Genomic DNA, 27,322 nt, shown 5'->3' on the forward strand with positions numbered 1-27,322 from the left:
CATGCCTGTTTCTGGTGTCTTCGTAGTCCCTAATCCGTCTTCCACGCACATTCCTGCAGACAAAGCACTCATGTTTCGCTGCCCACAGAAATGAGCTTGTTTGGTAGCTCCTGGAGGGGATAGCTATTTCTGCTATGTGGCCCTTGACATGTCTTCCCGCTGCCTGGATCTGTCTGATTCCTGTAGCCAGTGAAGTTGTCTTCTTATCACTGCTTGCACATTGCTTCAGGATGTTTGTGTACATTGCTTTTTAATTTACTAGCCTCTGCTCATGGGACTCAGCTTCTCAAAGAGACACCAAGCATTAGACCCTGATGACCAGTGATGCTGGCTGCAGCAGCGAGGTTTAATGTTGTTTTACTCGTATCTTGCCCAGCAGCTTAAGCCATTATATGCTATTAATAGGTTAATATTTAAAGGGAATTTATCCCTGGATTAGCTGTATTTCCAGAAATGCATCCAGCCCAGAAATCTTTTACAGCTGGACAAGAAATTTATAATCCATTTTCATCTCTAACAGACTCTGTCCCTGCTGAGTCATTTTTTTAATTCCCAGAGCAGTTAAGTGTGAATCTACCACAAGTTACTGAGTCTGCCCCAGTCCCTGCACTGCAGCACTCGCCCAGAGAAAATATACGGCTCCTGGTAAGATGGTGGGAAATTTCTTCCCTTTTATCAGTAGCATTATAAACCTGTTGTGGAATGTATGTAAGCTCGTCAAATGAGTGGGGTATGGTGAAAAACAATGGGTTTGTGGTTGAGAAGGAGGCAGAATCAAGAGCGTTCAGGATGACACAATCTCCCTGTTCCCCCTCTTGGCAGGAGGAAGAGGATTCCTCAATCCTAACTGAAACCACACTCATCTCCCTCTGACCAGCACTTGTTGTGAGTGGCTACAAGCCCAGGCTGGGATTCAGAGCAGCAGAAAGGATGGATCCCTTCCCAGTTCTCCATACGGCACTGCTGCCTGTTATCAGTGAAAGGAGATCCTCCATCAGCTGGGAGACGGAGGTGTATGCACAGGTCTCAACAAACAGCAGTGTACCCGACCCTGTTGGCTGAAGATAAAAGCCATGAGCTTCTCAGCCCATGGGCAAGACTTGACAGCGTGCTGGAAAGTATTTTTGAGTGCAAAGATGCAGCTGCTAGCACCACTGCCCAAAGCAGGGGAGTTCTGCTTTGCTTTAATGGGTCCCAGTTCACTCCAGTGTAACAGCAGATTGGCAAAATACCTGCAGACAGACCAGCAGTGGCCCAAGTTTACTTGTGCATAACTGCTGAGAGGTGCTGCAGCCTGTGTGGAAATGGCTCATCTGCTCACAATCCATAGCTGACAGTTATGATAACCTCTTTATGAGTTGCAACCACTTCACTTCAGGGGCAAACGCACCCTCGTAAACCACAGAGGAGCAGGGCACGGAGAGGCCAAACTAATATCAACCACTGCGAGACTGCGCACAGGTCTCTGCCTGCTCTGGGGCTGATTTGCAGGTTTGTGGGCATTGCTAACAGCAGCCGATGGCAAGAGCCGTAAATATCCTGCACCCCTGTGTGCACCACAGGTTTTGAGCCCAGCCTGGCTGTTGTGCCTCCTGTGTGGCACTTTCAATTAGTAAATCTAATGTCTTACTCCTGAATAGCACCCAGCCACTCAATAGCAGGACATCCTTCTGGTCCTTAACCCACAGGCGAGGGTGCCCACAGGTACAGCTGCAAGGGCATCTCAGTTCACCTTCTGCATCCACCCTAGCTTCTCTACCTTCCTCTTCTAGGCTAGGAGTTGTTCACAATAAAGTCTCTGTAACATTTAGTTTCGACTCTTGGTTCAACATTGCACAAAGACCATTTCCAGTATTCTCCCTGAGTTAGCAGATGTTCTGAATTTGGTGTGGAAATGTTACAGTTAAAGACAATTCATATGATTAATGATTAATGCTGCTGTCTGAACAATTACCTCATTCAGCCAGCTTTTCTTCTGGCTTTGCAAGAAAATATGCGTGAAAAATGAGGACAACATCCTCTTTCTGTATTACTGTATATATGAATCACATTTCTTCTGAAAAGAAGACAGCAACTTTATTTGAGAAAACAAATAACTGACAAGTTTCCACAGTGCTTGTGCACGCATGTTGTCTCCAACATTTATCCAGGACCACAGTCCCCCTGAAACCCGCTCTGCACCATTAGAGACTTGATGCTTGAGGAAAACCCTCCTCATGGAGAACGTGCATTGTTATATACATTGAAAAATCTAAAGTTTCAGGTGTAGATTATCTGAGCTGATAACCATGCACCTAATATCAAATTTCTGTAAGCAACTTCTAGACAAAAGCTCCCTTCAGCCAACTCGGTGATAAGGTTTCTTGCATATATGTGCATGCACATAAGGGGACATTGTTTTAAGGTCTTTTTGTGGAAAATATTCATTTATTAATGGAAACTAAAGTACTAATTATTTAAGCAAAAATTTTAAATGTTTATATTTTCAGCCAGTATTTTCAGGATTCGGGATTTCTTGTTTATGAACTATCAACATTTTCCATAGTCACCAGAATATGTAGACAAAATACATTTCAGCAAAACCCAGTCTGGTATTCCAAGACGGCAATGTAGCAAACCCGATGCCAATCTTTTTAGAAAGCTTCCAAAACTGATCCAAGGAGCTGCTATCTGCAGAAATCTGACCTCTATAGAACAAAATTCGCTTTGGGCTATAGTAAACCACAGCCAGATGAGACAAATGTATATGTATACGTACGGTGGTGAAGTGCCAAGGCAGCTTTTGCAGAGCCCAGTCATGCCCCTGGAGTCCAAGAGGACTTTTCTGATGGAGTTGGTGGGCACAAGGATATCAGTGATCTGGTTAAGGACCAGAACGATGTCCTGCTATTGAGTGGCTGGGTGCTATTCAGGAGTAAGACATTAGATTTACTAATTGAAAGTGCCACACAGGAGGCACAATGGCCAGGCTGGGCTCGAAATCAGGTATTTACCATTTGAGAAAGAGAGCCCAGTCTTCAGTGCCAATCAGAAAGGCTTGTTAGGAATTGCCAGAAAAGGGTTTGAAATCAAAACAGAAAATATCCTCACACTGCTGAGTGCCTGGTTCGTTCCTAACACTTGTCGCTCTGGCTGCCCAGTTCAAAAACTTAAAAAAAAGAAAAAAAAGACTGAGGAGGGTGAAAAGGAGCATCTGGCATGAAAGGGGAACTAAACAGAGCTGGGCTCTTGACTCTGGGAAAGACAGGACTGAGGGAGAAGAAGGTAATAGAGGTACAAGAAGATTATGAATGCTATGGAGAAGGAAGGAGGTGGAAAGCAATTGTTCATTGCTTGCCAAAATACGGAAATTGGGGATACCTCCTGAAAAGGTAATACAGAAATTGGGGGCATCTCCTGAAAAGATGAGGCAGCGTGATTTCAATGAAGCAAATGGAGACGTTTTTCAGTTGAGCGAGGCTGTGCGAGTTACACTCTTTCTCTCAGGACTTACATCTTCAATTCAAGACTTTCTTCCCCCAATCCCCTGTTTTTACCCCTTCATACAGACCCCCCCGCCCCTTTTGCCTGGCCGAAGGGGCGATGCTGCTCTTCCCCGCTCCTCCATGCGACCAGCCCCCGGGCACAGAGGAGCCTGCTCTGCCCCCTATTACCTGACAGCCGCCAGCATCAGTCCCACGGGAAGCACCCGCGCTGTCCCCACCGCCCACCCCCGTCCCCACGCCTGACCGAGACCCTCCCCAGCCCGGGAGGGTGTCTCCCCGCCGCCGGCCCCTGCGCGGCGCCTTTAAGCTCCGCTGCGTGATGTCACTGCGACTGGGAGACACTGGGCGGCGGGGCTGCCGCGGGGAGCGCGGCCCGCGGGGGACCCCCTGCCCGCTGGGGACCCCTTTGCCCGGCGAGAACCCCAGTCCGCTGGGGACCCCCTGCCCGGCGAGACTCTCTACCCGGCGGGGACCCCCTGCCCGGCGGGGACCCCCTACCCACTGAGACCCCCTTGCCCGGTGGGGACCCCCCGCCCGGCGGGGACCCCCTACCCACTGAGACCCCCTTGCCCGGTGAACCCCCCTGCCCGGTGGGGACCCCCCCGCCCCCGCCGTCGGGAGGGGGTCGGCAGCGCAGCATGGGCAGCCTTCAGCTGCAGGACTTCGCGGCGGGCTGGGTGGGCGGTAAGTGGTGCCGTGGGCTCCGGGTGGGGGGAGTGGGTGGGGGGGAAGGCGGCGATGGGGGGACAGGAGCGTGCGTGGGAATAAAATCCTCCCGTGTCACCTACGGTCTGTGCCTCCGACCGGCGTGCTGGTACCACCGGCGGATGCGCGGTTTGCTTTGCTTTGCTTTGACTCAGAACTGCGGTTTGATCCCATTTCCACGGGCGGGATACTTAAAATTCAAGTATCGGGACGTGTGATGCTGTTGCCCTCCCAGGGAGGGGTGTGTGCGTGTGTGTGGGGGGGTGGCTGCCAAAGCCACCCCGGCACGTCCCCGACACCCACCGGCTCTCTTTTCCTTGCTGTCACGGCTGGAAGCCCCGCCGGGCTCGGGGGGGAGCAGCCGGGGGCTCGCAACAACCAACCCGGGGTCCCCCCGGCGCACACACCCCCGGGAGAGGCCACGGCCCGGCTTCGCCCCCCCCCCGCCATCCCACCAGGGCAAACAGGCTGATGGCTGGGGCGGCGGTGCTGGCAGAGAGGGGTATTGATCCGGTCTGCTGAAAATGCTGATTGCAAACACCGGGAAAACAGATACCAGCAAGAAAAGGAAAAGTGAGGATGTGTGGAGGCACCAGTAATGTAGTATGTCTTCCAGAACTGAGAGTTCCCACTGGGTTTAACAGCTGATAAGGTGCACAGCTAAGCTGTCCTGCTTCCCCGGGTGGGCTGCAGGAGCGGCAGGGCAGAGGGTCAAGCGTGGCACTGACCGCCGCAGACCAGAGCTCTGCCCAGGCTACTGCTCACGCCAGGCTCAGGAAGGGGCTCATGGATCCTGACCAGCCAGACGAGGTTAATAGGTTAGCCAACTCTAAAAAACCCAGAACGTCTGCCAAAAGGTTATGCGAGCAGCTGATTTTTGGATCTTTGCAGCCTGCAGAGGCTGTGCAGCATGCAGTCGCTCTCTCTGCCCCTCTGACCCTGTGCTATTGCCACACACCCCCAGGAGTGGGACGGGATGTCCAAGGGGGTGAATAACCACCAGCACTCAGTGTCGGTGGCAGCAGACAGTTTTCATGCATAGCACTGGACCGCGGGTGGTCTCGGGTTAAGGTCCAGGAGGAGAGGGGATGTTTTATAATACATTTTTGAGTAAAGTCATAACGTGTTGACCAAGGACATGATGCTATTTTCAGTCCTAATCCACTACAAGCGGGAAATTTCATGTAGTCTCTAAAGCACTTGGGGACAACGGTTTGCACAGAGACTTGCAAATGGGGAAGCAGCACAAATTACCCACCATCTCCACAAACACCCTAAAAACTGCCGGTGTTGTTTGCAACAAGCACACAAACCCATATCCTGGCCGTGGCACGTGGGTTGCTCTGTCCTCCCGGAGAAGGGGGAAACCAAGCTGTGCTCTGCCCTGCCATGGGGGCTCCTTTCTGGCAGTGAGCGGCACGAGTAGGTGGGCAGGATGGTAAGGTGGAATGGGCCAGTTTCTCCCAGAGAACCATGGGGAATGAGGCTGGATGGGACTGTAGGGATCAATACAGAGCAGGATCCTCTTTACCTGAATCATCTCTGACAGGTATCTCTATAAACTGCTCTTAAAACAGCAAAGGATGGGGGTTCACAGTCCCTGTCAGCAGTCAGCACTAGAGCATCTCTATCTAAGGAAGGAAAATGCATTTCCTCGTGTCTAACCTAAATCTCACCATTTTGAGGCTAAAACTTTGCATGAGCCTACAAGAGTGCGAGAGGGGTTGTTCGTAGACAGGACGTACAAATACAACACCTCCTCCTCTTGCTCAGATGCCTTTGAGAAGTAAAGTTGATGGAGTCCAGGAGAGTATTCAAGGACAGACGTGCAAGTGTTTCTGCCCAGCTTTTACCTGTTGTCAGAGACGGGGCGCTGTGCTGGGGATTGCTCTGGCTTGGCCCAATACAACTGTTCCTATGGAAATCTCTCCTCCTCCCCTATAAACCCATTGCTTCCTGTCCCGTCACAGAACCTTCTTCAATGTTTTGCGTAATACTTTGCTTTCATCCCCAGGAGCCGCCAGCGTGGTTGTGGGCCACCCCCTGGACACGATCAAGGTAAAACACTTTTGAACCGTGCTCTCCCATCACCACCCAAAACCCCACTGATGGGAAGGTGGCCTCTCTCTAGATGACACTTCAAAAGCCCTTCACTTCCCCTGTCACCCCAAGGAGGAATTTAGCCTAAGTAGAAATGTTTTCATAGACTTTCTTCCTCTCCAATGCTCATTTTGAACAAGAAACTAAAAGAACTGGCTGATACATGCGAGTTCCTCTAGTGAGGATTAATGCTGAAAATTAAATCTGGCCTTACTTAATGTGTGGTTTACCTAACAGTTTACCGAACAGTTCTGCCAATGTTTTATTGAACTTTGCCACAGACAGGTATTCAAAGGGCAACAGGGGAACTATATTTGTTTTGCTGCAGGCGCATTTTTATGTTTTCCTAGTGTTGGCAAAGCTGGAAGGGCAGAGTGCTGAGATTTTATCCCAGGGCTATAAGATGCAGTATTTACTATTCCTGCAAGACAATTATTCCTCAGAGGGAAGGATTTAGAGACGTCAGAAGATATTTGCTAGCACGATGCAGACAAGCCCATGCACACACCTATACAGCCTGGCCCAACCAAGTTGACCGTCCGTACTGATGCAGAGATATAGAAGATGATCCTGTTCCTTTCTCTTCTTGTACAGTGCGATAGGCATCTCTGGCCAGCTTTCATTGCTTCAGCTGCTCTGCCCACGCACTCTGATCTGGTTCAAGCCTTGTTCCTGGCACCAGGCAGGGCTGTCAGATGTGGCAAACCCAAGAGCCAGTGGTCCTGTTTGCACCTTAGAGACCCTTGGAGGGCAATGGGGAGGAGGCAGGGTCCAGCGCAGCCCACGCCACATCCCTTCCCCAGCCACCACAGCCATCCCCTTGCCTGACAGCCGCCTCTCCTGGGATCAGGAGATGGCCTGCCAGCCCTATCCTTTCTGAGCTGCTAAGGTGATATCAGCCCTGGGAGCATCGCCGCAGGAGGATGGGCGCAGACCCCATGCTGGAGGAGCCGCACGGCTGCCCACACCATCCCAGCGATGGGTAGGGCCAGGGCACGGGCAGCACAGGCAGGCTCTGCCTAGGGTTGCCAAGGCAATCCTCATCTCAGGCTGGCCATCAGGGCATCGCTGCCAGGTTTGGGGGAGTTTGGCAACAACTGAGAGAGGATCCTGCTGGGAAACATCGAGTTTCTGGATGCCAAGAAAGAGTGAGCCCATCCTTCAGTGCTTATAAAGACAACTGTCAGGCTGACCCCTCTGTTGTCCTTTGCTTTGGACATTGCCTGGGAATACCAAGTAGGCAGACTTGTTTTCTTTCCAAATTTAGGGGAAGGGAAGTGGAAAGGAGAGTTTTTACATGGCACTAAGCCAGCGAAGGGGCAGCTCAGCAGCACTGGCAACCTCTGGGGATGGGGGGATCCTTCCCCACCTGGAGGAGGGGACAGGACTGAACGAAAGGTTGGGTGGGGTATGTGGTATCCACACCGCGGTTCCCACCAAGCAGGTCTCCTCCTTCAGCTGGCCCCTTCCCAGCGTCGCAGCTTCCATCAAACCCAAGCAGCTGTTTTTTTCCACGGCCTCGCGGAACTCTAAATGGTTTTACATTTACTCACTTTTCATCTTCCACATTGCATTCATTTCCCCAGAACTTTCTTCAGTTTCTGGGTGTCACCCAAGAGCCCTATCTAATCAAAATGTGACAAAAAGGAGAATTTTCCTGAGGAATATCCATACTGGTGTCAGTTGACTTTGACAGAGATGCCAGCAGGGATTTCAGTGCTGGCTGTTAACAGCTTAGCTAAGGGGCACGTGTGCGAGGAGCAGTTTGTGAGGACACTCGGTTGCCCTCAGTTACTCAAAAAATGCATTAACTTGAACGTCTAAATACCTGGTTACTGTGTAAAAGAAAAAAAAAACAAGCCCATGGAGGCCAAATGGAAACGTCTAGACTAAGCGTGCAAATGAAGCCAGGAAGGAATGCGGGACTGCGCACCGTGGTCGCCCTGTCCTGGGCTGCTCGGGCTGCAGCCACCCTCCCCGCCAGTCCCCCCCCCGGCCCCGTTACCCCCGGCGTGAGTCATGGCGTGCACCGGTCTGCACCCACGGCCGGGGCCTGCCTGTGTTGCACAACGTTTGCTGCATAAGCTGTAGCCGGCATCTTCACGTACCAGCTTGTTTCTAAGGGCTCAGTACATATTCTGCTTTTGCTGCCGCCTTCTCCATGGCCTCCAGCCAGGTGTGGAGCGGAGCAGCGGTGCTCGGTGCATGCAGACAGCTGCACGGAGCAGCCCCGGGGTGAGGGGTTGAGCCCGGGTTTCGGTCCTTCCCACTCCCCGGTCAGGGTCCCACCATGCCACCCCACCGGCCAGCCTCTTGCAGGGCTCTGGGCCAAGTGATCGGGTCATTCAACCTGCTATTTGCTGTCCAAAAGCTCTCCCCAGGCACAAACTCTGGAGGCCATGCGCTCCTTTGGGCTTAAAATTCCCAAATAAAATTCCTGCTTCACCCTGGTGTAAGTCGGGGCTGAGCCACCGGAGGGGACTGAGCACTGTCCCTCCAGAGCAGGTTGGCACTGTCCCCTCCAAGCTTCGTCATTCCTGCTAGCAGCATTGCTGATGGATATGACCAGAAATGCTGTCCCCATTCCCTAAAAACATCCCTGACAGACTATGTGTGAGTGTCTTCCTACAAAAAATGAGCTCTGGCCTCAGCCAAGATCAGCCCCAGGTCCTGCAAACCGAATGGGGTTTCCGTTTCCTCACGTACCTCTAAGCCCGAACAAAAAATGCATCCCTTGTTAGGATGTTTTTAGTGCAAACTTGTGAGCAGCTTGAACGAAAGATGATCTAAATATATGTGGGGGTATATATATATATATCTGTGAGAAGGGGAAAGTATGTTGAATCATACAGGCTTTGTCGTGACTTAAACGCCATTTCTTACAGCTGTTGTAGGCATTTTTTGGAAGGCGTATAACTATTGCTTTCCAGAAACAAAACGTCGTTGTTGGAAATGATGTAAAAATGGATTTTTGAGCGAAGCATGGAGAATTTCTGAGATGGAGCTGAATTACTTTGGCTCCGTTTAGTATTTCTATGTCTTAGAATCCACCTTGGATCAGAAGGACCCTGGAAGCCTCCCAGGGGATCTCTCCTTTCCATCCTTCAGCAATGCATCCCAACCTCCACTGCGAGTCCCCAAACGGAGGAGACCACATCACTCTCCAATTTCCACATAAATCATGAACTTGCCAATGATAGCACCGCACACCAGCAGTCTGCTGTGCTGGGCCAGGGTAGCTGGTCTGGTCTCGAGAACAATCTGACAGTCATCGATTCCAGATGTTGCAGAAAGCTTCAGACCTCTGAGGTCCCCTTTAGCCCTGCTTCTGGCAAAGTTCAAGGGGGGGTGGATGCATATATATCTTATTTTATTGCTCTGTTTTCTTTACAACTAAGGAAAGATTCACTCTCAAAGCAAAATACACATTGTTTACGTAGCATGAGCTTTCACTGGGCTGGAAGCATGGGATTTTAACTGCATTTCATGAATGTATTTTGCAGACTCGTTTGCAAGCTGGACAAGGGTATGGAAATACACTCAACTGCGTTCTCACTGTGTACAGAAATGAGTCTGTAAGTACTTTACCTTACTTAAAATGTGCTGGTAGAAAATGCAACAAATAGATAACTATATAAATACATAAAGCAATTATACAAAATCACTGTTGACACCAGCAGTTACATGAAGACCAATAAAGTCAGTGCAATTAAGCCTGCAAATCCCTACAGCCTTCTCTTGCTTAACTCTAAGGTAACTCTCTTGGCTACTCCTATAGGGAAAAGACATATCCCTGGCATGGAGTGATAAATAACACTGCCACATGGGTCAGGGTGTTACATCCACAGTGCCTCTTTTGCCCGTACCTGCTGGCAAAGCTCTACCGGCGGTATTTTGCTGACTTCAGTGATTCCAGGACAGAAGCTGGCCATAAGAGGGACTTTTTTGTGGGTTCCTGTACTTTCAGCATATCCTGTATTCTGCACAATCTTTGCAAGTCTTTAGGAGTATGAATTAATTTTAATTTGCTCAGCATGTGCAAACGGTTGGTTCCAGGAGACATCTGGTACTTGGATTCGCATTTCTGGCCTGATAGACAAGTTGGGGTTTACACTGCTCAGTCCTGTTTGCTCTCTTAACTCCTGCTCCCTTCCCTGGGTAGGTGGCTGGCTTCTTCAAAGGCATGTCCTTCCCGCTGGCCAGCATCGCCGTCTACAGCTCCGTGGTGTTCGGCGTCTTCAGCAACACGCAACGGCTCCTCAGCCAGCTCCGCCACGGAGACACATCTCGCACGCCGGAGCTCGCAGACATGGCTCTAGCCAGCACTGTGGCAGGGTTCGTCTCCGCGGGCATCGGCACTCCTGTCGACCTGGTAAAGATAAGGCTACAGATGCAAACGCAGCCGTACATTGAAGGTAGGAAGCAAGAGTTTCTCCCTCATTTGTCTCCCAGTTCTTGGTGTTTACTGAGAGCTTTAGGACAACTTTGCTTCAAGGCCCAACTCTCTGCTGCCTTGGGCCACTGCAATTGAGCTAAAAATGCTTCCTTCTGCCTCAGGATGGACCCCATCCTGCTCAGCTCAAGGGGAGGGTTTTTATCAATGACATTGATCAGATCTCCGCTGTCCTTTCCAGCTGATTGGGTTCCGTAATGAACACAGGGACAGGTCTGTTCAGGACCAGGAGCTGTGGGAGCCACCTTCCCCACACGGCTGTGGGGCAGGAACAGCGAGTCCCCGGGCTAGCGAGTCCCTGGGCTAGCGAGTCCCTGGGCTGTCGAGTCCCCTGGAGATCCCACCAGCAACACCACGGCTGCCAGTGGTGACACCAGCCCCCCATCTCCCGTTGCACACTCTCAGTCCCACATATATTCGCCCATAAACCCCTCTCTGTTATTCCACCCTCCTCTGTTCAAAAGCAGAAATTACACATGTCTGTCTGAAAACCGCTGGTTTATTCGCGGCAGGGTTACAGGTACCCAGGCGCAGGTAAGACGGGTCAGGAGGGGACACAGGCAGGATGGCAGTGGGCAGCTGTAACCTCTCCAGAACCTGCAGGCAGAAGGAGCTGCTTCTGCTCGAGATGGCAGCTGAATTTCATTGCAGGCTGCCAGCACGGAGCAAACCCCACCGGAGCATACGCAGAGCTGAAGGACGAGACGGCACAGCTTCAGAGCTGAACAGCTTGGATTTCAGCAGTTTTAGAAACACCTTTCTCATGATTACAGTCGTGGTGTTTAACTCTGAAATACTGACATTTTTGTATTGCTTTGATAAAATAATATTATGTCCATTTTTAAAAGCCTCCATGCAGTTTAGCAACCTAATGCCCTTTCCAAAAGCAATTTGGTCTACGTGGCAAGGGCCAGACTCTGAAGATGTCGAGGCTTTCAGAGATGCAGCTTGGCACCAGAGGTGGTTAAAATCCATGAAAATTGGGCACATAGCCTTAAATTCGTTTGGAAATCTCACTGGGCACATACCTATTGGGAGGCATGCAATGCATTTAAGAAAAATCTGTCCTGAAGTATCTAAAATATCTTTCAAAAATGGACCTAAGTCCTCTTTCTTAAAACTTTTTTTCCCACACTACATATTGATCCCAGCAGAAGAAAATGGATGGCAGTGATTTCTGTTCAAGGGCGGTGGGGTTTTGGGAGGAGTTCTGCAGCAATATATCTATTGTAACGGTTGTATCTTTTTTTTTGCAGCAAACATTAAACTAAAGCCCACAGTTCCTGGATTTCCTGTGTACCGAGGCCCAATTCACTGCTTTAGGACAGTTCTACAGAAAGAGGGGATAGCAGGAATATACCGAGGTGCGGGCGCAATGCTTCTGAGGGATGTTCCTGGGTACTGCCTCTATTTCATCCCTTACACATTTTTCTGTGGCTGGATTACCCCCGACGGATGCATTTCCCCTAATCCCTCCTCCATCTGGCTGGCAGGGGGTGTAGCAGGTAAGCACCTTTTTTTCCAACAACACTGGAAAACAAGGATGGGAAGGTTCCCAGGGCAGATTACGGGGGTGGCTCAGGGGCCACCACATCCTCCTGGTCACCAGGAAAGAACATGGGGCTGAACAACCTTCCTCCCCCATGACCAAGTTCCCTAGCACCACGGCTGCACTTTACGACTTGCCAAACTTTATGGAAGTCGCATTATCAGACCTTCATTGGGCTCAATGTCAGCAAGAAGGAAAACACCCAGTGCCTTCATCTCCCTGGATGTCTCACAGCAGGCTGTGTATCACATTGCCAGCGATACGCGGCAGCCAAGATGCCTCCAGGAGAGGACTTCAACCTGTTGGCTGCCCACCAGGAGGGTGTGCACCCTACCCGTGCGCAGCAGAAGCAGAGTTGACTGTTACTGATCTTCTTCTTTTTTTTCCCCGTGTACACCTGGCAGTAAGACTGGTGTGCGCATCCCCCACCATGCTTACCTGTGTAAGGTCATCCCTACGCCCGCTCCCCATTTCTTGGCCATTTCTAAATTGCAGACCCCTAAATGCAGATCAATCCTTAGCTCAGGTAATGATTACAAAATGCTGTCTCCATTTCGCCTGCAAATAGACAGAGCCCTGGCCCATCTGGGCAGCTTCTCTAGTATGCCCCAACACTCACATAGTTCCAAACAAACTCTTGTCTGTCCAACTGGGACATGTATTGCAGTCACATGCTGACCTTTTCAGAGAGGCAAAAGATCCCACTCAGCAGCAGGGTAATCAATGTAAATAGATGGGTTTATTATTGGAATGATGATGTATCTCAGCTGTGTGGAGCCTAATCCTGGTTGCATAAGAAGGACCTGCCTCTTATTTGCATTCTCAGCTCAAACTTTGCTTTTCAACAGTATTATCCGAGGACTCCAGTTTTTCTGAAATCGCCCCAAGTGGCAGCTGCCTGCAGCTCGGGTTCTCCTCACGGCGTGTTCATGCCCCACCAGAAGCATGGCAGAAGATGTATTTGCACCTGGGGGAGCACCTTCTGGGCTGCCTGCATTTGACTACCAGCGTAACCCCCAAAATCCCAATGCTTCTTCAGAAACAGGGAACTTTGCTCCCAGAAATACCATTGCTGTACCTGAGCAGGGTGAATGCCCTGAAACGAAAATCCCATGAGTATGATGCGGTAGATGAGAGGTGAATTTCTGAGTTCACTGACCTGCGGCCAAGGAAATATAGCGAAGAAATTGTTCAAATACTTCTGCATTTTTCTAGGAGCCATTTCCTGGGGGACTGCTACTCCAATGGATGTTGTGAAGAGTCGACTTCAGGCAGATGGAGTTTATTTAAACAAGTACAAAGGGACCCTTGACTGTATCTTGCAGAGCTACCAGAACGAGGGCTTAAAAGTAAGTGATATTTGAAGTAAAATCTGGGTATTAGACATTTAATTTTCAATTGGGAAATATAATGGCTGTTACAAACCTATCTGCAGGGTTGAGAGACAGCTAAAGCCAATTACTGCTAAATTATAATAATGACAGCAGGTAATTACAGGGCAGATTCTTTCTAAATCATAATAGTGAGAGTAATAATGTGCTTTACAGCAATGAAAAAATGAATGACTGGGGGTCACAGTCTGCTGGTGTAATTAACTGAAAATAACACTTCATGTCAGTGCATTTAATTGTGAACATGATTTGACTTATTATAAATCAGAGGTAGAAAATCTTGCCTCTGTGATTACTTCTACAAAATGCAGAGGTCAAATATTTCCCATTGACATCAAAGTCAGTGGGAACTGATTCCAGTGGGACCGTGCTGGCACCCCAGGTGCGTTTGGTTGCCTTGGGCAATGCTTTGATGGAACTGATGCTGCGTTTTGCACTGCCCATCCTCATTTTGCACCAAGATAGAGTTGATTGAAAATGTTCTTAAATCAGAATTGCTTTGGTTTCAAACGTGAAGAAGGGCTGAGTGCCAAAAAGCCCTTATCTCCTTTTTCTGACTTTGTCTATTAGTGTAATAAAAGATGTTTGTTCTACCTGCAAACTTTGCCTCAGTTAAATGTGAATGGCAGAGAACCAGGGTTTGCAGCTTTATTGCACTGCCAATACATGGTTATGAAAAGCAACATCTTCTGATATTGAAATAAATCTGTATTTAAGTTGTCGTCAAAACATCATGTGGGCTCTTAGCTCCAAAGTGTTAATTTTCACATTCCGAGGGAAAAGTAACAAGTAGCAAAAAGAAAAATAACCTGCAAAATCACAAGTCAGTGTGATTTAAATATTTGCCAACATGCCACTATGTTATGCCAGCCGTCACAGGACCCTGCAGTCTGGTTCGGTTTTTGCAATTGAGTGAAGAAAGTCACAGTCCTAGGAAGCACAGGCACCCGGAGAGATGCTAAAGACCGCGCTCGGATGGTCAGAGGAGGGTCAGGGTGCCCCAGGCTCTACGCAGGCTCCCTGCCCTGCGCGTTCAGTTTGGCATGCAGTTTCACGCTAAAACATAGGGTAGCTGAAAAGGGAATTTCCGTGTGTTTTCCCTTCTCTCTCCGTCCTCATCCTCACTCCCCACCCTCCTTGTCCTGCATGAATATTCACAACTAATTCAGGCACTTAGGTTTTTTTGTTTGAGATTGAGCTGCTTGCAGTTTTTCTGCTATCACGCCTGGCACGCGGACCAAAGCCAGCAACAGGATTGAGTAATAGTTGATAAGACTAGATCCTTCTCTTATAAGGAAAATCTTTTTATAAGTTGGGAGACACGCAACTGGTAAATAGCAAACCCAGGTCTGGATGTTTTCATTCTGGGACAAAGGAACAATATTTGCAGTGCTGAAAATAATTGCCTGATGTACACACAAAAAAGTAAATATAGCCCTCTTCTTTCTCCATAGTCAGGTGTGTTCATTCTGATGAGAAAAATTTATGCCTCTGTGCTTTTCTTCATAAATCTTCATTATTATTTAACCTGGCACTCTAGTGTAACTTTATGGATGCTGCAAAAGTTTGAATTTCCTCCCAGAAAATTCTCTCTTTCCTAACAAAATAAAACACCCCAATAAATCGAGTAATATCCTAAATATCCCAATATTGCAATTTCACGTTGCAAACTCCATGCTAAACTATGTGAGCATATTTTGATTCTGTCTCGTACAAGTCAGCACCGTGCACTGGATTTACTGGACACAAGATACGGTGCTGTTTAGCAGAGCTCAGTATTTCAGGGGAAATCCTGGTTAGACACTTAAATCTATGGGCTTCTGGTCTTGGAGACAAGATCTCCCACGCTTTCGTACAGTAGCCGTGGGAGCTTTGCCATTGTAAAGCTTGGAAGAGGGCTTGCTTTGCTGATGTTAGTTTTCATGTCTATTCTGAACTTCTGGTGTTTAGATTAGTGACCACAGTGATTAGCCTGGGTGGGTAATGGAGCGATTTTGTGAGAAACAGGACAGCAGAGATACTCCCTGCAACCATCATTTTGTAAATAGGCTCACCCCAGCGCGAGTGGTTTGTGCACACCCTTGCACATACCAGGCAACAGTGTTTGTAGCGAGGGGGGGTTTCAAAGGGAGACAAGCCAATACGAGGAGCAAGGAGCGACAAAGACCCCTCTCCACTTTCCAGAAAGCACTTTACTGTTCAAGCACTTAAGAGGCAGAGGTTCTTTCACTCTTGTAAGTCCCAGCATCTTTTAAAAAAATATATATTGAGCAGAATGAGGAAGCCTGGCTGTGGATATTTATTATCTTAATGAAAGAAAACGCTAGGATACATATGGGCACCAAAACTTGACCTTAGGAACCCACATGTGAAAATATCAGCTTCTATTGAATATTTTTCCCAAAGCCAGTGGTGAGAGCTAGTTCTCAGCAAGGTACAGAGTAAGTCTAGTTTTCTGTTGATTGAGAAATTCTTTTTATGCTTAAAGGTGAAACCTGCAAAATAGTCCACGTGGCACAGTGCCCACATTGGCTGGGCTGGCTTGCAGCCACACCGCTCCCTCTCCACTTTCCAAAAGTCTTCTGCGCCCATAGACCCAGGCCTGGGAGTCAGAGCATTTGCTGCATGAAAGCAACAGCCTTCTAGTTCTACTGTGGGGTTTGCACGATCCCCGCATGCTTAGGTATGCAAAGGGAAGGAGGGACTGTAGCTAGGTAGGACAACACTAGAAGATGGTTTAGGTTTCTTGCTTTCTGCTCTACACCACTGGCAGGAGGCCATTTTTTTACCCTTTCCCTCTTGTAGCTCTTGCCAGCGGATACTGATGGGGGTCCACAGGGAGCATGGAGCACAATAATACCAAACCAGTGACTTTTGCCATTGAGTTTCCATTCTCCAGCGCAGACTTCAGCAAAGACCAGCAGTGAGAGCATACCTTCTGAGCAAACCAAGATTTGGTTCTTCAGAATCCCACCATGACTTCATTCAATGTTTTCTTCTTCTTCTTAAAATAGCCAGTATATTCCTGTGCTCTAACCTTTCTCCATCCCCAACAGGTCTTTTTTAGGGGCATCACGGTCAATACAGTGCGAGGATTCCCAGTGAGTTCAGCCATGTTTCTTGGCTATGAACTTTCCCTCAAAGCAATGAAAAGAGACCAAACTGAGACCAATCCTTAACTTCCAGGTCAGCACATAAAGACCCTCTAGCTTTATTAAAATTAGAGAATTAATCTTTGAATCAAATGGAGTCACAATTGTATGGATCCTCTGAAAGTCAGATAACTCACATGGGTACCTACATCTGAATAGTCAAACACTTTTCAAATTTGGGTCTGTGGGATCTGGAGCAGACAATAGATGTGCCGATGGATTTTGGTTTCATTCCAGATCTGGAATTTCACTGCAATCTGTTCTGATTGTTGTGATTGTTTTGATTAGTATGAATCAGAAAAGAAAATTTGAAAGGAGAATATTCTCCAACGTTTTATAAGTTTTGAAATACCATTCTCACTAAAGTCCCTGCACAGTATCCTTTCCTCCCTTGATCCATCCACAAAGACCTGAAATTAAGCCCTTTCAAAGTGTCTTGACTATCAGCTCACAGTTTTACTCTTTCCCTCATAAACCGAGGGTTGCATAAAGGAGCAGCATTAAAAATATCTGATTAAAGAAACTTTTTTAGCATTTAAATACTCAAAATTATTCTTGGCAGTCTTTGCTGTTTTCTACAGTACTTCATAAACCTCCTTCTTTCTTATTTCAAAAGTGTTGCCAAGAAGACCTGAAAGTCTCCTACTTTCCTGAGCCAAATCAGCAGTGTGGTGTTGGTGAGGGCTCAGCTGCTCTGACCGAAGACTCCTGTCCTGTACCTACAGCATCTGCTTTCTCTTCTGCCACAGACTTAGTCCCTGGAGGACTCCGAAAACTGCACCAGCTCAATCAAATCCAAAGACTATTTTCTTATCGAATCTTTCACTCTGTTGTCTAAGAGCACCTTAATAATTCCCGTGGTTGGGCTTTTTCACTGATGACATTTTTCCCATTGAGCCAAGGGAACAACTTACTTCCCTTACCCACACGAATGAGATGATACACCCAAACCCAGCCCACCCAACACCAGCCGACGAAGCGTCTTTTGTACAACACTGCATATAAAGCTCATCTTTCTTGTGAACAAGGAAAGGAGGAGGTGTTGTGAGTGTGCAGGTGCTTTTTGTGTAGGAAGGTCTAGATTCCCACCAAATCCTAGCTTGCTTTCACGATCAAAGAAATGCATGACTCCACCCGTATGAACGGATACTCGTATTTTACATCACAGAACTCTCCAGTTTGGCACAATTTAACACATTATCATGAAAAAAATGCAAAGGGCTTCAACAGCTTCAGTTTGTTATCCAAGGTATAAACAGAATTGGGATACAGGAGGATGTTAAAATTCAGAGACTAAGCTGCTCTTTTTCTTCAGAAAACAATAAAACAATTCTGCATTTCCTATAGATGGCTGCCTATTAATTTACCTAACTTGCCTTGTGTAGCCCTCCAGGGACCTACTAGAGGTATCTTGTTAGACCTTCTGATCTCCCTGACATGATAGTCCAGCTTGCCAACTGCCGAACCCTGCAGCCATCACTTTGCAGCCTTGAGAGACCATCACCAAAGGAAGTCTCTTCAAGGGATGCAGAGTTTACCCCAAACTATTCATTAAAATACATGGGCTGGCTTCAGACCTCCAGCTCTTTGCTGCAATCCCACTGAGACAGCTGGGGCAGACCCAGGTCTCTCTTTGGTCTACCTCAGCCTTTCAATTATTCCAAGATCTTTTACATCATGATTATTTCTGTTTATGCTGTTAAATATCTCCATGCTTTGTTTTCTAAGCATGGAGCTTCTGATGCCAAAACCCAAGAAGAACCAGCTCTGCTGGGACACGAGGACTCTGGTGGCACTGGCAGGAGAGGCTGAGGGGTAACAGCCTCACATGCAAAGGGACATGTGGCATGGGGGAGCAGTCTGAGACAACACTGTCCTCTGGGAAATGTATGGTTCCTCCCCATCTTCCTCTGGAGGAGAAGAGCTCTGGGGAAAAAAGCCCAGCAATGGCAGTTTTAGTAGATGCCCTCAGTAAAGGTTTCTGAAGACAACCTGGAGCAGCTGTCCAGCTTTCCTCCGTAAAAGGAGGAGAAGGAAAGAGAAACTCCTACATCCTCTTCCCTGGATGAATGGAGGAATTGGCAACAAGACTTGAAGACCTTAGCGGAAAGTGCCTGAAAACTCGGGTCTGGAGCAGTACTCAGAAATGGGGTCCCCAACTTTGGGCTCCTCTTCACTGGGGCCCAAATTAAAACCAGGCGTGTGGCTTCCCCCCAAAACTGGCCTTAAAAAGTGGGGGAAACAGCTGGTGTTGCTTCATCTCAGGACTTGCAGGTGTGGAGGCTCACAGTGCCTTTGAGCTTGGCAAGAACACAGGGAACTGTTTTTGATAAACAGTATGGATAAAATTGATGAGCCTTCACACAAGTATTTGTTGCTGGCTGCATTTAAGGATTCATCCTTTCCGTGTTACCTATTTTAAGGCATATACATAAAATATGTTCTTTAGATACAAAATATCAGATGTCTCCAGGGATAATGCTTGGGAGACTGTTTTTTCAGTGCAAATAAATGGTGTTGCTTATCTGCCTGCATTATGTAAAATGGACCATGAATAATTAAAATGATGAGGTTTGCAACAAGCTGTGTAAGTGAATGATCCTGCCTTCACGGTGCCCAGGTTTGGTCTGTTCAGTGCTTCCCTGGGCGTAAAGCCCTGAGACCCACATTGGAGTTGCATGGTGATTTTTCCTGATATTCTTCATCCAATTCAGTTTTGAGACGGATGCCCAGGATTTACTTGGACAAAACTCTCGTGTAACACACACCTGCCAGAAGGAGCTGTCAGGGAGAGCTGTGGACTATGTGGTGTAGAAAGGGAGCAGAGGGCAGAAAGCTTTTGATATAAAAAAATGCAAAGCAAGTGGGAAGTGAATAAAAAGTTTCAGCCACATGATGGCATCCTCGTCCACGGCCATGTGCCGCTTGCTGGAGCTGCCAGGCAATCTTCTGTCTTGCTCCATTCAACTCTGAGTCCAGATTTGCTGCCAGACTGGTACATGCTCCCTTCCCAACAGGCAGCCCCAAACTGGGCAGCGTGCAGGTGATTTTGGGGTGACACTGGGTCAGGCACAGCAGGGTTGGGACAAGCAGCTTTTGAGGCACAGCACTTTGTGGTATGGTTGTACCCATTGCTGTGATCGATCACAGCAGATCCCTGCACACGGATCTTGATAAATAATTTAGTCTTGCTTTTGAAGTAGTGAGTGCGTGGCTGTGTCACCGAGAAAAAAGGTCCAGCGTTGGGGTTGGGTGACACTGCAGGGGGTGAGCTCCATGTCTCAAAGATGAGGGATGGCAATTACAATTTATGCACACAGAGACTTGACAGGTCTGTGTCTTGTGAATTATTTTCTTTATGATATAGCAAATGCATTAATTTTTAGAGTTAATATCAATATCATTATCCATTGATAGAAATTAGGATCTCTAGGGAATCCTCTTCGGGGACCTGATGATGGGAATTTAAAACAGTGCCTTGCCTGGCAGGCAAACAGCCATACATACAGCTGATTCAAATCCCTTGTATGGGGCACTGATTGCATATGTTGGTGATTTCTTCCCTGAATTACACAAAGGAAAAATGCCCCGTGTCAACAGAACTCAGGATACGGACCTGCTCCTCCGTCAGTGCTGTGGCCATAGTGACCTGCCGTCGGTGGCACGTTCCCCAGCACCATGCACGCTGGAGTGGGAGAAGCCATCTGCTTGATAGCTTGTTCACAGATGCTCACAGAGCACCACATTTCTGAGATAAATGCAGTAAATCCTGAAACTGGTAAAAAATGAGAAGGGAGACAGAAGGACCAGGGCTACCTACTTTTATGCTTTTCTTGCCTGGAATATGAAAGCATACTCAGACCTGTCATGCCTCAAATAAATCTGTAATTGCCTGACTTTCATGTTGCTGGTGGTGTTCCAGCTCTTACAACACTCTATATTACTTAATGAGATGCTGGCTGTGTAGCTGTTTTTCCCAGTTTATACGCTATGTAGTGCTATGGAAGGAAGAACAGGTAACAGCAGTTTATTTCCCCATTTGAAAAAAACCCGAACAAACAGGAACAAATTTCCCTGTGAAAAGCTATTCTTCTGGAAAATAGTCCTGACCTGGAGGAAGGTCTTTGGTGCCGGGTGAAGTTTCGTGATGCCCACGGGGCGTGAGGTGGGAGCAGGCTGGGGCTGCCCTCTGGCCAGGGGGCAAGGAGGGGGGTCACCTCACCTCCCTGTTTCTGCATCCCCACTGCTGCTGGGCACCTATAATGTCCTTGAGTCCTTCTCCCAGGCAGGGTGCAGCTGACATCCCGTGCAGGAGCTCACCCCCAGCGGTTTTAGTGCCTGCTGAAGCCCTGCCTGTGATGGCTCCAGGCCAGGCTGAGATTTTCTCATGCCTCGGGAGTCCCTGCCTGGTGTGTCTGCACATCAGGGGAAGGCGAGATCACAGTCCTCATCTCGGTTTCTCTTTTTCTGTTTCTCTTTTTCTGAGACAGAGGAGTAGGTCACATCTTTGCAGGCATTAAGATATATTATATCTCTTTGGTTTATCTGAAGTTCTTTGTTTTGTCATAGAGGTTTTTACAGTAGAGATTTCTGTCCTAGACATTGCATTCATGTAAGCCAAGAAGGCCAATGCCTGTCTTGTACCCGTAAAGAAAAAGGTCAAGTGTGGAGTCAGAAGAAATGGTGAGATCCAAGGAGACAAGTGGGAAGAAGTTCAAGTTGCTAAATTGAATAGAAACTGCACAAGAACAGCTTCCTTTCTCTAAAGCCATCTTCTTCCTATATATGCTCCTATAGTGTTGCATAGACTGATCACTGACAACTTAGGTAAGTAGTATGTAAAGTATCTTTCCAGAGATAAGCTCCAAAAAGAATTAAGCCATGCTGTGAGGGGAGATTTAAGTAGTTACACTGATTTTCAAAGCAGTTTTCCTAAACTGTAGATCCAGCTCCAGAATCAGACACTGGTGGAACAACCAATCTGTTCAGAGCCATACATGCAGCAGAAGGAGACTATCTTTTTAAGGGGGTCTCTGAGGTCCCATATGATGTTTCACTGTAAGATATAAAACGCTGGATACATCAAGAAATCTTTTCTTAGTATAGGTGAAATAAAAAGGCTACTGGACTGCAGAACACCAAATCTCTGAAAATACGAAGGTCCTCTTGAGTGATGGAGAAAGCAATGGATAACCTTGGGTCACAAGGTGAAACATTTGGAGAAACAAGAACCTTGCAACTGGGGTAGCACAGGCTGAGACTGCCCTGCTGCCAACACCCAGTGCTTCAAGCCTGGCACCTACACGGCCTCGCCTGCTGTAAAAGCACCAGGAATAACATAGCTCATCTTCATGGATTGGACCGGCTCATGGTCTATTCCCCCATGTTTCAAAACATTTTAGCACTAACATAGCCTATTTTACACATAGTATAGAAAATCTTGCCAACTCTTTTGGAAGAGGGCCAGCCTATTCTTACTCATGCAACTAGGTGTGAACAAATATCCGTGCTTATTAAATTGTGGTTGCCATGTTTCAATCAAGCAGTCTGCAGGTGGCTTTTCAATGCTTCCAGCATGAAAAGCAAGCTGCAATGTGGGTCTGGCTGGTGAAGGACTCTAACGCAGCCACAGAGTGATCGCCTTGTGCTGTCTGTCTGTCCTGCATGTTCAACCTTCCTCTACATGCTGTGCTGAGAGGGAAATCCAGCACCCAGAGTCATTTCACAGTCGGACAAGCAAGGAAGGGTGAGTGGACTTGTGATCTGAGAGCTCTGCAATATTTCTCTTTCCCGGTGTGAAAGCGGTCAGGCGCACAAAAAAGGACACTGAAGTGAGAGCAATGTCATCAGGAAAACCTTAAAATCCAAGAGAACTGGTGACCTTTGTGGACAATTCCTGATTTCTTCTGCTGATTTCTGGAGACTGTTGGTTGTGAGATGCACTTGCAATATGTTCAAAGCCCAGCATGGCTGGCATGTTGCTGTCATGGCTTTTTGCTTTTAGATGCCTCAGCTCTTGCTAAATATCATTGCAACATGGAAAGCTTGGCTCCCCTGCTAAAGAACCCAGGAAAGCTCCGGTGACTGTACTATTGTATGAAACAAAGATGACTTCCAGCTCTGAAGGTCCCTCTCAGGTGTGCTCTCCCATCTCACAGCTCCCAAGCACCACTGGTTTTGGTTAGTTTAAATGGTTTCAAATTAATTACAACTCTTCTGAAAGTAATGGGAGCTCCATTACCTACAGAAGCTAATGTGAGTCCTGAGGACGTCCCGTGGTCTGTCTGCTAGGACAGGGCAGAGTGTGTGGCTAGCAGAAGGTGCCACCACCCTCTTCAAGCTGGCACATAAAATATTCCCTGAATTCATCTGGATTTTACACCTTTCCGTCATAGGCAATCTTGCTATTACTGTGCTATGGTTTACCCTTGTGTGGAGGAATTAGAATGACCCTATTTTCCTTTATTTCTACACTAGTATATGTCATCTTTATCTAAAAGAAAGGAAAAAAAAATACTGCAAGCCACCTTATCTCTGGAAAATGAAACTATCAATAGTATCTCTTTATCTGCAGTCTTTGCAAGCTCTTACATCTTGATCAGTGTACACAGCAAATGTAAAAGAAGCTGGTATGTTATCTTGGTTTGTTTCGTCTACAGGGAATCTTTTTTCCTACATTAAAAAAACCCAAACTGTACAGAGTTTCTTGGAAACACTACAGTGGGATGCAAATTCTCCCATGAGAATTGAGAAGATCTGGAGGTTTATGCTAACCACGTTAAAATACTGATCTGGAAATTGGATGTTTGTGCAGCATTTTCAGTCAATCAACCTATCATCGAAATAGGTGCATTAAAAGAGAATATATCCCAAAGGATTTATGCATAAACCAAAAATGTACAGTACATTAGATGAGGATTTTCAAAGGAGCCAGAGGGAGCAGCCTGTAAGAGACCACAGAAATATATTGGGAGAGTTTTGTGTGTTCACCTTTTCCAAATATCTGTTCTGGGCTGGAATCGTACAATCCCGTCAGGCGAAAGTTGTGATCGCGAACCAGGCACACCCAGCCGATGTGCTGCCCTCGTGCTGGCGGTACATCGGCTGACGGAGCTCTCTGCCTCCTTCTTTACTCTGCCTCTCCACTGCATCCTTTGGTGGGCAGGGAAGTGATAGGAGGTACGGGGATACACGATCGGCTCGTGGATGGTCCTGCCCTGGGCTGACCACAGCGAGTTTCCCCTCTCAGGTCTCCCAATAGCAATGTAGGGGATGTTTCTATGGGCTAATGCACCCACTACCTTTGAGTTTGGTGATCTTTATTAAAAATCCTGGGTTTCAGTTCTTCGTTTTGTTTCTGATTTTTCCAGCCAGAAATCTTAAAAGGGAACAAAAAACCTCGGAAAGACCAGATCTGGCATTGGTGGCTCCCCACTTTGACAACTGCCCTTTTGAGGCTTGTGGATTTGTGACCTTGGGGGGAAGTGGACTCGCACGGTCACCTTCCTACATACTGCACTTTGGCTACTGAATTTATTACGAATGTTTCAGGTTTTTTGAGCGATGGTTGAAAAACCTCTACTTCCTCTCTACATTTTGGCCTGTGTTGCTGAAAGAGAGATTAAGGGAGAGGAACAGAGGGAGATCAGATCCCTAGACGTGAGGACAGAAAATAAACTGCTGATCGTATTTAACACACAAATGACAACATAGTTGTGAAAATACGTTGCCACAGCTGGTCATCAAAATGAAGACTTCTAAAATATCAAAACTAAATGTTTAAAGATTATATAAAAAAGCTGGTCTTTTTGCTGGGATGGCAGCAAATATTAATTTCCATGGTCTTTGGGTCAGCCTCTAAATGCTGGAATAGAGCCTAAACTCTCCAAAGAGAAGCCATAACTAGTGCCACTCGCTTCTGTGCTCAATCCACTGCTGCTCTAACAAATACATGGAAAGTTCTTTCTGTGCCAGTTTGTCTACTGGTGATTTCTGATTCACTTTAAATTGAAGACAGCTTCTCTGATATATATGAAATACCTATTTGCCCTGGAGCAACAACAGCATGAGACAGATCTCACTAAGCAATCAAATAGAAATGAAAAGATGCAGAGATAGTGCTGGGACTGCTGGCAGACAGAGACTGTGAGAAGGAACTGCAGGCTCAGGGAACAGCTCAGGAGCAACTCTGGAAGCTCTGCCATTCCAATTTTCAACTAGTAACAAAAATACAGATCTTGTCATATTGGGCTATAGGCCTGGGAATAAGTTATCTGATCTGCTCACTGCCAGTGAACATAATTACATCTCATGGATGGAAAGGTCCTAATTATGTATCCTGCATACAATTTATGCCACCAATCGCTTTCACTTACAGAGCGCGGCAGTTGCATTGAGACATCAGTCCTTAGGTGAAAAGGCCCTAGAAACCCAGCTAAGTATATCAGATTTTGTAAAATCCTTGCAAAGACAGAAAGTAGCAGCTACCGGGCAAAATGGGATTTCTAATGAACATATTTTCCTTAAAAACAAGAAGCAGGAGAAACTCCTGGCTGTCACGAAGAGCCCCTTGCCCCTCTCTCCCCATGGCTTGTTACCATATTCCTTGCACAACCTTGGCTAAATCAAAGATGCTTGCAAATTCTTTCCTTTAAAACCATGTAAAATCATTTTTTCAACCACCTGAGAAACCAAGCATCCCACAAATATTACACATCATTTATTTCCTTCAGGGATTTATGCTTTGAACTAATTGTTCTAGCTCTTGCCGTGGGGCTTTACTGGCTGGAGAAACAGGGAGCAGCACGCCCATTGCTTTGCTTGAGCAAAAAGCTGTTTCCTCAAGGGACACCCGCCTGCCACAGAAGTCTCTTTATTGCTTTTCAGGGAATCACAGGCTCTCAATCATAAATCAGTGATTTTAGCCCCTCTCTAACAGCCCAGTGCCTTGAAAGATGCCACTGCCTGGCTCATGAGCGCCATCCCTCCCCACGATAGACTTTTGTGTATCAGCTTATCATAACGTAGCCTGCTGCCAGCTTTAACTTGCCAAGGGAGGGCACTGGCTTTTTCTAGGTATTCCCTGGGGCCTGTGTGAAAGCTGTAGCTGCCTAATGGGATGTACACTTCCCACACAAAAATTATCTAAGGGTGAACTTCAAAGAAAAGGCAGGGAGCATCCGCCCCAGCCCAGAGCTGGTGCTGGGTGTGCAGGCAGCAAGGCAAGGGCAGGAGCAACAGGCAGGTTCTCCTCCGCTCCCCTTGGCATGTGGGCAGGCGGCGGAGCCACGCTCAGCCAGATGAATCCCTTGCCGGTAGGCAAATGCCAGAGAAAAACCAGCAAATTGCAACCTGATGTTTTCTCTTTCCAGCACAGTTTCCGGAGGGATCGTGCCCATCGTTCAGCCAGACTGACCAGCAGAAGGCTCAAGCTTTTGGAGAAGATCTTTGAGGCATGACAGGATTTAAGGCATAACAGCAGGGAAGCTTAAAAGTCCACCCTGGGGATCTAAAAGAAATCTGAAGGGCTACCACTTGTTCTTCCAAGGTGTGCAACTTGAAAAAAGGAAACCTCTGTGGCCAGAGAAAGCTCTAACAGACATTCAACCTGATTCGGAGACTCCATCTGAGAGAATTTCCAAGTTAACACCGTTCCGGTCACTAGGACTATTTTTGCATCCACTCGTTTCTGTTTAAAAGGGAACGGGTGGGATGTGACAATACGGTCAGTGTTTGCACGCTGAGGGCCCAATCCTTATCTGCACACTGGTGTGCTTGCACTCGGCAGAGGTGGGATCACGGTCCAGGACTATGGGATCCCTCTCCAGATGCAGCAGCTGTAATTCAGCGTGACAACTTCTCCAGGCTTCTCCACGACTCTGTCTGTCTGTCTGATCCACAGACCCCTGCAGCGTTACCAACTTTCTTTGAGAAAGGTCCTGCTTTGAATCCAGGGGGAAGCCAGCTCACAGCCTGTTAGTTTGTTTTCTCGGGAACTCTGGCAATGCTGAACATTATTGTCTCTTCACTTTCATGGAACTATAATTTACAGAAGTGCAGGAGACAAAACCCACATCTGAAAAAAAAATGCTTTCGTAGATTTTTAACTATTGTTTCCTGTTGGGGTGTGATATTATAATGTACAAATTAATCACTTCTGAGGAGCATTTGTGAATTTCCACAGTACTAAAGAAAAGTCACTGCAGTAGGTGACTCAATTCCACGTTTGATTTCTCTAAAATGCTGTCCAAGCTAGTGGGAAAAAATAGTGGGCACCTGGTATCAGTTTTATAATTGGGGTTTTCCATATTAGAATGGGAATTTTATGAAGACTCAATTAAAAGGAGTGTCCTCCTGTTCTTCTGTCAGCCATCAGACTGAGTTGCACATGAATGCCAGCATGCTGTCATACATACTCTTCTCTTGTTTGCTGCTCTCTGTGCAAGCACAGAATTGCAGTGTCGGTGAAATTATCCGGTATACAAAGC

The 27,322-nt window shown here is 47.4% G+C and overlaps 2 protein-coding genes across 5 annotated transcripts in view; both read left to right on the forward strand.

Annotated features, from left to right (window-relative positions):
* The first annotated feature begins 3,352 nt into the window (after window positions 1-3,352).
* LOC128154986 (F-box/LRR-repeat protein 21-like) overlaps window positions 3,353-27,322 on the forward strand; it is a 56,752-nt gene continuing 32,782 nt past the window's right edge. The window contains exon 1 of the mRNA XM_052816367.1: window positions 3,353-3,371. The gene's annotated coding sequence lies outside the window, so the exon portion shown is untranslated. The remainder of the gene's footprint in view (window positions 3,372-27,322) is intronic.
* Window positions 4,077-27,300, forward strand: SLC25A48 (solute carrier family 25 member 48). 4 transcript variants are annotated; one of them, XM_052816373.1, is made up of 8 exons: window positions 4,077-4,169; window positions 6,205-6,248; window positions 9,794-9,865; window positions 10,453-10,705; window positions 12,000-12,248; window positions 13,508-13,641; window positions 16,740-16,869; window positions 17,452-17,558. In XM_052816373.1, exons 1-7 carry the CDS (start codon window positions 4,124-4,126, stop codon window positions 16,860-16,862), a joined length of 921 nt encoding a protein of 306 aa, XP_052672333.1. In that variant the 5' UTR covers window positions 4,077-4,123; the 3' UTR covers window positions 16,863-16,869; window positions 17,452-17,558. The 4 variants fall into 4 exon arrangements, with proteins under 4 accessions (XP_052672333.1, XP_052672334.1, XP_052672332.1 ...); XM_052816374.1 differs by lacking the exons at window positions 16,740-16,869; window positions 17,452-17,558 and adding an exon at window positions 26,207-27,300; XM_052816372.1 differs by lacking the exon at window positions 16,740-16,869 and having other exon boundaries at window positions 17,452-19,314.

This window comes from Harpia harpyja, chromosome 20 (assembly GCF_026419915.1).
Source record: "Harpia harpyja isolate bHarHar1 chromosome 20, bHarHar1 primary haplotype, whole genome shotgun sequence".
Lineage (NCBI taxonomy): Eukaryota > Metazoa > Chordata > Aves > Accipitriformes > Accipitridae > Harpia > Harpia harpyja.